We start from the raw sequence: 11634 nt of genomic DNA on the forward strand, positions 1-11634 counted from the left end.
TTTATACAACTTCATCTTTTCTAAGGTAGATGTTTTTTATGGCATATTCTTCATTTAATTTACCAAACATGTTGTTAATTTTTGCATCAGCAATTTGATGAAACCCAACATAAAATCACCTCGTAACGTTTGCCCAATTTACAGCACGCTCTCGTTCTGCGGGCCGCTGTCACCTTACGCCCGCTGAGCTCATTTAACTCTCGCCTCCCCGAAAGCATTTCGCCGTCAATCTCATCAATCGGTGGGAAACCATCACCAAAATGTCTCGTAACTCAAAAAGAAGCATCACTCGGAAGGATTACGGAACCCTACCAAGTGCTAACGCTGCTTTAAATTGCCCGCCGGCTGTCTCCTTTTTTTTTTGTTGCTCTTCAACCGGCGTCTTTTATGCGTGTGAAAAATGACTTACAGTGTATATGTATGCCCGCTGGAAATACGTGAAGAAAAACAAAACACCGTCTGCAGCCTGAAGCTGTCGGCTTTCGATAGCACACCGGAAATATCTAGGGGACTTTCTGATGGTACCACTCCTCCACTTTAGGTGTGTGTGTGTGCTTTTCAATGCGTTTTAAAGCAAGGCTTACACATTATCCACCAGTAAAGTGGCTCCAAGAGAGTGTGTTTTCGCTTATCCCTTTACTACCCCTCCACTCGGAGCTGGTGCTTTTATATGGCAGCGGGACGCTTTGAAAGACTACACCCAACCAAGTGGTGATTCATTTCCCGATCCGACCGCGCGTTGTAAATGTCCGTAAAATTGGTTTATGATGTACGGTTGGCATCGAATTATGCATAAAAGTGAACCGATTACTCTGCGGTATATTGTGCTTCAATAGGAAGGTGGAGGGAGACGTGTCTGGTCCCATCACCATCATCGTCAAAGCTTTACGGGTGGTACACGATCTGTCACTTACTTCCGTATCCGCACAAGAGGAGAAAGCGCGATTTACGTGTCGGCATATAAACCCATTCCGGTACTGCTTTCAGTGCTGCAAGCATAGATGTTTGTTATTTAGACATTGGCAGCTGCGTACCGCAACGTAAACTCTTCATTAACCGTCCATCGTTTTAAAGTTTGCTGTTTGCTGCTTGAAATCCGTATAATGAAACATTGCGCCCAAAAACTGTCGTTTAATATTTCCATTTCTTAAATGGAGACGCCTGGTCATTTGCATGGAGACGCCTAGTACCTGACGTGCGCTTAGTTTTTAGTTTAATTAAAAAAGAGAGTAAATATCTTGTAGTGAAATATCATTTTAAACTCTTCACTCCACCCTAGGCTTGCATTGTTATCTTCACATTCGAAGATAAGATTCTAATAGATTAAAGCAATACGGCCTGACCATTCTCTATGAAGAAAAATAGTTTTGTGGTGTGGAAAAAAGTACTTTTACTCTATTGATTTATCTGGACTGACTACTAAATTCATATATTATACCAGGCGTTCAATGGACTCAAGTCACCATACGCTTATACATAAACTACCAGGCGTCTCCATGCAGGAAATAGAATGTTGAAGCTGTTCAGAAGAACATTTTACGTACATTTTATGATTAATTTAGTTTTGTACGATCCCAATGACATGAGGACATGATTGACTTATCCTGAAATTGCTCTCTAAAATATTCATCCTCGTCGAGGCTAAAAATGGAATGTTCACAAAAGCTGAACATTTCGTTATGAAATTTAAAGCATACACTTCTATTGTCAAAGCAACGCCTTCTTCTAATGAAAAATACTTCGCTAGGCTTACGCGGCATGCCGATGTTGTATCAACCTGATAGCGTTTTAATTAAGCAGCATGACACTCCACCGTAATCTGTAATCAAATGTGCCACTGGAAAGCCATGGCAACGACGAACTTCCGTTACAAAATTCATGCCTACTCTGTTGCTCAAAATGCTGCCCACAACGAATGTTTGCAAACGTGTCACTGTAAAGAAAGCTTCATCCTGTCATCGATTTGTCATCTTCACTTTGTTCTAGTTCATGTAGATTGTAGCATCAGCACACTGTTACGTTCGTACAGTAACCTTTCTCTCTCTCTCTCTCTCTCTCTCTCTCTCTCTCTCTCTCTCGCTCTCTCTTTCTCTCTCTTGTGTTTGTTTTCTTCTTCCTTTTTCTTTCGGGGGGCTTTGTCTCGTCTCTTCACTTATTATTTATTCTATCTTTGCAGGACTACGGTACACTAACCTGCTGGGCCGTTAACGAAGTTGGCCCTCAAAGTCAACCGTGCACGTTTCAGCTCATCCTGGCAGGTAATGATGTTTTTTTTTTGTTGGTTTGCTTTTAGGAAAGGTTTATACGAACGTAAGGGAGGACGAACGAGGGGTCCGCAAAATCAATATCATCCCAGCACTCCAAACCTAACCTAGATTGGGGATTCTTTCGTACAATCGTTCCTCACGCTCCATCCCTTCGACCTAAAAAAATCCCCGTATCAACCTCAAACCAACCAGTCTGTGTGCCAATCGAACATTTCATACGCTCGCATACATACACAAACGCTATTGGGCCTAGGAAGACAGACAAGCTCACGTGTATGTGTGGGGCGGTAGTTTCGTTTGACCGCATCAACATCATGTGCTGTTCACCGGTTCACCAGTGCGCCATCGGCCATCGGTACCGGGGGGGGGGGGGGGGCCAAGGGTTCGACATCGGCTGTCAAATGCAAGCTACGCAATGCCGCTGCGGTGGCGTGGAAATGGTTCGTGAATCGTGAACGGATTAAATGGGAAACAAAAATAACACCCAGCCCTAGCGCTGGCCAACCCGAACACACACCCGCCGCCTGTTCGGCCCGGTTCCAGTCGATTTCGATCTATTTTGCTCCTCACATGTTCGTCGACCGCAACGCAAACGCTGGCTTGCAAAAACAAATAAGCAAACCTTCCATGTTTTGCCGGCACTTTACCACACCGCGACCCGCGAACCGGGTCCTGCGTCCTGCGAAATGAAGCCCCAATAACAAATCATCTACACCGTGTGTCATCTCTAATACTCCGGACGTACGTACGTCTCCGGCTACGATGCTTCGAGCTTTTCGACCTTGTTTTGTACGTGTGTGTGTGTGTGTGTGTGCCTCCGTCTATATAGGATAGTATGTTTGCACACGTGTGATAGTGACAGTATTCCATCTACCAACCCGATCCGACAGAACCGTGGGCATCAATCATTTTGCACATCAGGATTTTTTGTCCTCCCCCCCCCCCCTTCCCCCCCCCTCTCTTTCTCTCCCTTGCCCTCTCCTTATCTCATCCTACTTCTCACTCACCATGGCTATCGGCCGGTTCGACCGTTTGGTCCTTGCGCTTGATACTGGTGACATTGGAAACTGTCAGGATCCTACTTTCTAGCCTGCTTGTGTTTTTATTCTCCTCGTGTGTTGTTTCTCGTACCCGCAGCCTGTTTCCCATCTCTTTGCTCAGTTCGAATTTCATCCACTCCGATTCGGTCATTATCCTTTCGCTGACGGCATGAACCGGGTTTGCGTGCAATGCGACAGAAGTGCCCAAAGTGGAACGTATTTTCTTCCTTTTTCGTTTGTTTGCTATTCGTTTTCTGGTCCCTTCCCAGCATGGCTTGGAAAGCTGGCGTTAACGTGTCTATTGCCCGCTGCAGCGCCATCTGCTGCTCGGTGCACGAAACTAACCCGTGCAGGCTTTCTCCATTTCAGTGTTTTGTCCCTCTCGTCCCGTGTTCGTGCCCCTCAGGTTTCTTTCTTTTCGCACGTTTGAAATGGTTGGTTCCTTCGAAAGAAGAACAAAAATACGAGCTCAGTTTCGCACTTCTTCTTGCCGGAATTTACCGGTGCGCTGAAAGGCCCCGGGCGAATTCGCACGAAGAAATCGTTTCTATTTCCAATTCCAATCATCGCATTTAATCCGAAAAAGAATATCCGTTCCGCACGCAACGCATGTCCAGCGCGCAAACCGTGGTTTGGCTCAACCAGTGTCCAACCCGCACACACACACACACACACAAGAAACGTTCGCACAAATCCCATCAGCATCCTCGATCGTCCTCCCTTGGGTAATGTCGTGTATCAAAACACGCACCTGATACTAACGTTTCTCCATTTTTGTTTGTTTGATTTCGTTTTTTTTTCGGGCCGGGTTGCGTTCGTTTTTTGGTGCTGCTTTATCCCGTGACATTCAACTTCCGGCTGTGTCAGATCTACCGTCACCGGTAAGTAATTGCAGTCTGCCGAACCGGACGCAACAGTTTGCGGAAATCCAGTGCACACCCGGCTACGACGGAGGCTTACCGCAAGTGTTTGTGCTCGAGCTTATATCGAAAAGGACCGGAACCCGACGGTAAGACTTTTACGACGGGGGGTGGGGGATGATTTCATTTCTCCCTCCCTGAGTGGGGCACCGGGTTTTTTGCGTATTCAAGCGGTTGTGTCTTATCAAGCAACGATCCCATGGAGAACACATACAGCAGCAAGCTTTAAGCACTCGAGTGCAAAAGAATCAGTTGAAACAACGTAGTAAATGTGGTGTGGCTATAGTATCCAGACTCAACTTGCAGCAACAAATAAACAAACATCCTGTTCGAAAGTCAAGCATTTGTACACCTCACATGATTATGAGCTTTAAATGATCGGATTTTTTTTAGTTTATCCAATAATCTGACATGGATATTGCGTCTGCTGTAAAACTGATACCGGGATAATCAGTCAACCAAATAAAAAGCTTTCTTCTAACGAGACTAAAGCTCAGTTAAGCTTAAGAAAAAAAACGTTTCAAAGATATTACATCCGTTGCTTTTTCGGCTTACTGCTGGCTGCTTTAAACGACTTTATTGCTTAAGACTCGTTAAAAGATCAGACTAGTGTACTACTTTACTATGCTTAATTTGCCTAAATCTATGCAATCCACAATACAAATCGCATATTGTATATTCTATTGATATAAACGAATTATAAAATTAGACACCAAGCAAAACAGACAACTAACTACAAATGATATTGCTTTATTAACCCTTTACATCCAGAGGCTTCGAAATGTGAATTTAAATGACAATAAACTTTGTAGTATGTCTAGAAATTATCCAAAAAAGAGTAGGGGAATTTAATTTTTCTCCTTGGTGTAACCAGTGACAAGGCCATGGCCATTTCTGGCTTACTAGACCTAGTTTTACCACGTAGCCGGATGTCCGGTCCGTTCATGTGAAGCCTGGTGCCGCTACCAATACACTTCTGCGGGCCATCGTCACCGCCATTTTCATCGAATGTTGTTCAATAATATATTGTAAAGATTGTCTATTATCATTTTATCACAAGTTGAATTATAAAATTGTAAAACTTTCAATGCTCATTTCTTCGGTTAAACTTTGAACACTACAAAATACTATACAAATGACCAAAAATATCCCACGAAGTGTTCCTGGCACTAAAAGCGCTCATAAATTATCATCTGATACCGTTAAAAATAAGCTGAGTCATTTAGTTTATTAAATACAGCATTTCAAAAACGAGAATTTTTACGTAAAAATTTCATGCGCTAGGATATAAAAGGTTAACCGGCTCTAATCTGTTTAGAAAGCTCAACTTCAAGATAAAAAATATTCCTCTTCGCTTGCAGTAATATTCTAAAGAAGAAAAAAAACCTGTTCAAATTAAGATTGTTGTTTTTTTTTATTTCACGACTTATAAAAAAAACATCTACTCAACCATTTCCCAAATTTCCCATTACTGTAGGTTTAATTTTTCCAACAAAAATGAACCACTTTTCGTGCTGGACCGGTTGGAGAAGCTGAGCGCACTGATGACACTCGAGAACAATTCGCTCTCCTGCGTGGTGTACGCAATCAATCAGAAGGGTCGCAGCACACCCGTCCTAATACAGGACTTTGAAATTGGTCGCATTCAGCCCTATCGGCCCGGTAAGTACCAGCGGCAGCTCTCGCGCGTTACCACTTCGATTACCTTCCTCATTTCCCACCGGTTCTTTTGGTCTGGTCTTTCCCCGCACGCCCACAGCAACCGAACGCCGGACGGACAGCGTCGAGTGGCTACCGATAGCCGTGGGCATTTTGCTCACCGTCATAATATTGGCTCTATCAATTTCCACCAAAACATACCTGAACCGGTGCTTCGCGGATGCCAGCGGATGGTGTTGCCGTGGCGCCGCCAAACGTGGCGATGCGAGCGATAAAAGTGGTGAGCAGCAGACGAAGAACGTGCTCCTGCCGGACGAGTACGAATGTGGTGCGCACTGTTTGAAGGTACGTTCGAAAAGGTTACCATCACTAGTGGCCTGCCGACACACCTTTGGACCTACTCCGCCGGGTATCGTTTGAAGATCAACTCAAACACACACACAAACAGGCCGTTGGTTGAAGATGGGGGAAATTGCCACCAAAGCTCGTTAATTGTACCAGTGACCTTTTCATCTCTCAACGCGGATCAACTGTCAAAACACGCCCGCAGCCACGCCTGCCTTTTGCCGTCGACTACTCGAAGCGCAATTAATTTGTTTCCATTTTATCTATTTTCTCTGCGCGGTTTTTTTTTTTTTGCAGCTGAAAAACGTGCAAATGTTACGGAGGCACAGTTCGCGAAAGAAAAATTGCTCCAAAGACTCGAACGATGACGAACCGGAACCGGACGTCATACCGGCACAGTTCAACATGGGTAAGTGCGTCATCGTAACGGGGCGCGTGTGAATCCATTACATGCGAATCCGTTGTATGTGTGCATGGTTCTAGTAGAGCGCAATGTCGCATTTTTCACTGAAATAAAGACCTCGGGGAAGTTAAATGGAACGAGCCGGTTGAGTGGGTGTTATAGAAATCATAATCGCTGGTGCTTGATGTTGGGATATTAAAATAAGCAGAATTCCAAAGGATAATTCAATAAAAATCGCAGTTTGTGTGATGTTCGATATGATAGCAATGCCTCGCGGACCTGTTTTGCTTTTTATTGCATTATTGCTATTTTTAACCCAAGTTTTTAGGGGCAAAGAAAACCTGAAAATGGCAGGCCTACACCTCTTGAGGTTTTTTTGTCAGTAAAAAAGATGAAAAATACCATTTATATATCAGACATCACATCGATTGATCGAAATTTGAACACGGACCGAATGTGTCTCACCTAATTAGTACAACTAACCAACCCGATAAGATCCCTGAAGAGGACTAACTAAACTAAATAGGAGTGATTAAAAAATAATATTTCACACTTAGGATAGCTTAAACGAGAACGTTTAAAATGTATATCAGATGTTGAGGATGCAAATACATATTAATCTTTTGTCCTAAATAACATTTGTCTCATTTCCCTTTCAGTGTCCTGTACACCGTTAATAGCGACACCGCAGCACAGTGATACAGCTACCCGGGAAAAGGTAAAGCTTTTCAAACTATACAATAATCTTTCCTCAGTCAGCACGTCCTCCTATTAACATTTCCTTTCTGCTTTTTTGCATTTCACGCTCTTAGGACGCACAGCGGTACGGTGGCTTTGCATCCACTCCGGCAACATATCAAATGGCCACCGCCGACCATCCCATCGTGTCAACGCAGGACACGCTCGAGTACCGGACGCACGGTAGCATCGTCGGTATTCTGCCCTCAACGAAAGCCGTACCCGCCAATGCTGGTCCCGGTAGTTCCGAGCTCGATATCAACGTGATCAAGGACCGGCTGCTGACGACACGCGTACCCGAAAGCTGCGTTTGACGTGCAGCGGCGTTGCATCGATAAACGTTTGTTAAAGTCAGCACAATACACATCGATACCCGGCCGGGCCCGAAGCGGCCGACCACTTGAATCGGAGCGTGCTCTGCAGTTGTTCCTGGGCCACTTGCCAGCGCGCCAACTATGCTAAGCCGTCGAGTGTAGCTTTCGCGTACCGATACAAGTACTCATTCACTCACAATCTAACGCGATGTGATGCGACAAAACCTCTCCCTGTGTATGTGGTTATTTCTTTTCTATTCTATTGAAAATGGAGCAACAAAGCAAAGAAGAAGAAAAAAAAAGACACACAAGTTAGAAAAATAAGCGAAGCTAACAAAAAAAAACAAAACTGATGAACAAATGTGAAACTATTGTGCATATCCTTGAATTGTCTTCGAAAGCGAGCACGCGAGAGTATTGTAATGCGAGTTAGGGGTGAACTTATGAAACAGATCTAAATAATAATAAAAAAATACTGAACGTTTTTAAACAATTATGCTTTAGAGCGAGTTACTGACGGATATTTGACCTTCTTATTTCGTATTCCTTTCTAAGCTTTACTTTACAACTCTTCTTCTACGGAAAGCCTTTACACCACATGTTAGTTTTTCGTTTGTTTTATGTACCACGACCACTCTGGAAAGATTTTTAATAAAACAGATTACATCTAAATATACGGTGGGACCTTGTTTTAGTCATCCTATAACCAAACCTCACCTTTGATTAGCCATTAAATAACATCATACGATCAAAGCTACATCTTTACCAATGGATGTTTATTGTTAGTTACTTCTGCCGTAAGCTTATATCACTTTACATTACTATACATTATGGTAAGTCATTGTAAAAAGCGGTACAATATGCTTTGCTCATTTTTTCATTTTCGCCTGGCTAGTTCCTGGCAAGGTATCGTACTTTATCTGCTCGTAGCTTTCCATCCATGATTCCACCGTCTCGAAATCACTCACTTTGTTGGGAAATGCGATCGTACTTTGATGATGCTGCTGGAGTAGATGGTTTATCGTTGTACGCAACAGTGCAATGTGCTGCATAATGTAACGATTCGATTCGATGACTTCTTGCAACTCATCTTGTTCTGGTTCTGGTTCCGGCGCTAATACTGGATCCATCGGTGTCTCAAACATTATGTCCGCATTCTCCAACCGAATGTGTTGACTTTTTCTTCTATTGGTCCGATTCTTTGCGGCCGGTTGCGATGACGATGATGGTGGTGCTAATTCGATTTTGCTCACTGTATGCGGTATTTCAAGGCCCAATTGTTGCACGAAAAACTCATCCTCATGATCCGGCGGCTCGGGTTCCGGGTCCTCCATGTCAATCACCAACTCTTTTTCACTTCCAGACGAATCATCCGACTCTTCGGCTGCTTCTGTCTTGTGTAGCGTGTAGCTGGATGTGGGCAGTGTCTCATTTATCGATCGCACGTCCAGTATTTTCAACGGTGAGTTTTTATTATGCTCGATTAGACCCGGAAAACGTTTTTTGTTATCCATAGTTACCGCGTTCTGTTTATGTTTTGGAACAACTGGCCTGTGAATATGCGAAAAGTAGAGCGAGAGGAGAAATATTGCTAAAAAGAGATGGTGAATTCAGCTGTCAAAGTACGGGATATTTCAGATTACAACACAACCATCGAACTAAGAGACGTAAACACAAGATGTTGGAAATATTTCAATGATATTTTTAAAGTGAAATATTTCGTGGAAAATAAAACCGTTACTAAATTAATTTCAGAAAAGCGAAAAAAACCATATTCAATAGTATTTAACACTCTATTCGTAGATAAATACAACTTTTTTAATTAACACATGCCAAAAACCGTGATATATTGCGTGGTGAAACATTCTGTTTTCGGTTTTAGTTAATTTATTTGTCACTTATTCACTGTACGACTTTATTTAATAATAGTTAGTGTTTGTTTGTGTTTCTTCTCTCTTGTTCTTTTGTTTTCCTTTTGCTTATTTCTTGCATGCAAATAATCTTTGCCATCGTGGTGTGTACTGGTTTCCTCCTATTTCATTATGCTGCCACTATGTATTTTTTCGATTTCCTTCTTATCCGCACATACTTTCTAACCTTCGCCTGCAGCTTAAAACATGATCCATGCTTTCGGCGAGTTGATTTAATTTATGTTACAACTTCCAACAACCTTATCACCTTCCTCAGTTACGCAACATACAGCCGCACTTTTTAATAAGCACGAAAACAGCTCCCATTACCACCCTTGTGGCCGACCCTTTTGCCACTACTCTGGCTGGAGGCCAAATCGATTGTGATTGATTTAATTTTTGGTATCGTCCTTGTATGCGGAAGGTTGATCTGGGCGACGAATGTGTTGTAGGGTGTACTATGGTTTGATAGTTTGTCTGTTTCTGTTGTACACTTAAATGTTTCCAAATATGTTTTTGCTTTTCATTTTGTTGCTCAAATGTATTTTTCCTCCTTTCGTGTAAGGTATGACTGTGTGACTACGGTTATTTCTAGCTTCACTATCGTTCATCGTGCTTGTGGAATGTTGTCATTGCAAATTTCGTTCCCCAGGTGGTTTCTTCTTCGCCGCACTGATAGTCTGTATTTTCGATAGTGAAATGGAATGCATTTTCGACATAAGGTTAAACAACTTGTTGGAATTAATCGAATTGAATTAGATATTAGTCCTGTTTTTATCATCCTCTGTTAAATAAAATCATTCTTCAATTAACAGACTCCTCGTGAGTTACAACAATAACCCCAGCGGTGCGCGAAAAGAGATCGGCTATGTCAACATAATCTTAGTGCGGTACACCTTTTTCGATTATTCGATTATTATTCTGTATAAATCATGTAAGTTCATGCCAAAAACGCAAAAAGTTTACACATTTGAAATGTTTTGATTCCTGATATGTGATTGGTTTACAATCGGGTGGTTGAAGAACAAAATTACTCACAATTGACCATAAACACAGCGGACAAAATACATACAACCTGAACAACTGATATGCACGTTTCAAGTAGCTGTCTCGCCGATGATATTGTATTACAAAATTTGTGCGACACATACAACCTCTATAAGCCTGGAAATGAAAACTGATCTACTGAACAGTTTTTTTGGGTATTCTTCGCAGGAAAAACAATCCTCCAGCAGAACGGTTCGTACTAACTGAAGTAGTAAACACAAGAAGACAACGATGTCATGTGAATTGCATTACTTCAGGCGTATATCTCAAACGGTCGCAAACTGGGATGAAAATCAGGGGAACTCTCCAAAGTATGCAATTCGCTGTTCGTAACACTCGCGCTAATGCAATTCGCATGACAAAAATGCCATATTAAACTGGTATGTCCTTTTTATTAAGGTTCTATTTTGGTGTACGAATAATGATTTAAGATAAAAATAATTTTATAAGCTAAAAATTCAAATTCAAATTAAAAACATCTCCAATTTCTTTTTTTACTTCTGCTGTAATTTAACCGTTCCAGACGGAAACTATCATCAAAATTTCCGTTTCGCTGTACGTTTACTTTCTGCTTTCCAGATCCGTGCTAGTTTGCGTATGGTTGTTCCATTTCTATGTGTCTGTTTCCTTTGTTTGATGTTATTTACAAATGTTTCTTCGAGTTCGAGCAACTGAAACGGGTGCACCACGCAAACCCATTCATCCATCTCGAATACAAAGGTGATTTTTTATATTTATTAATTGTATATGTGTGTGAGTGTGTGGCTTTTGTTCTTTTGCTGATGTTTCCTTGTTTATGGATCGTTTTCATACTTTATGAAATCTTCGTATAATTTTTTTTCTGTTATGTCTGATGGTTTATTTGTTGTTATTTCTTTTGTTTCTTGTGTTTAAAGTGCAATTACAATATCGAACTATCTAATTATTTTCACTTCAGTTTTGTTCACCATCTTGTTTTTTTCGTCTCGTTTGCTGCATTCACATTTCCCAA

At 42.0% G+C, this 11634-nt stretch overlaps 2 protein-coding genes across 2 annotated transcripts in view; one reads left to right on the forward strand and one right to left on the reverse strand.

The window, feature by feature from the left end:
• LOC128716320 (nephrin-like) overlaps positions 1 to 7686 on the forward strand; it is a 51240-nt gene extending 43554 nt beyond the window's left edge. Inside the window, exons 12-18 of the mRNA XM_053811239.1 lie at positions 2177 to 2258; positions 4175 to 4316; positions 5705 to 5889; positions 5987 to 6231; positions 6529 to 6640; positions 7294 to 7352; positions 7447 to 7686. Coding sequence (XP_053667214.1) covers positions 2177 to 2258; positions 4175 to 4316; positions 5705 to 5889; positions 5987 to 6231; positions 6529 to 6640; positions 7294 to 7352; positions 7447 to 7686 — 1065 coding nt within the window. The remainder of the gene's footprint in view (positions 1 to 2176; positions 2259 to 4174; positions 4317 to 5704; positions 5890 to 5986; positions 6232 to 6528; positions 6641 to 7293; positions 7353 to 7446) is intronic.
• An 869-nt stretch (positions 7687 to 8555) lies between these two features.
• Positions 8556 to 9200, reverse strand: LOC128710825 (uncharacterized). The gene has a single exon (XM_053805678.1). The coding sequence runs from the start codon at positions 9198 to 9200 to the stop codon at positions 8556 to 8558; it is 645 nt and encodes a 214-aa protein (XP_053661653.1).
• Positions 9201 to 11634: the final 2434 nt, after the last annotated feature.

The sequence above is a fragment of the Anopheles marshallii genome, chromosome 3, assembly GCF_943734725.1.
Source record: "Anopheles marshallii chromosome 3, idAnoMarsDA_429_01, whole genome shotgun sequence".
Lineage (NCBI taxonomy): Eukaryota > Metazoa > Arthropoda > Insecta > Diptera > Culicidae > Anopheles > Anopheles marshallii.

Bases quoted from the DNA above. Each gene is read 5' to 3' on its own strand.
- LOC128710825 (XM_053805678.1), bottom strand. From the start codon at position 9,200: ATGGATAACAAAAAACGTTTTCCGGGTCTAATCGAGCATAATAAAAAC.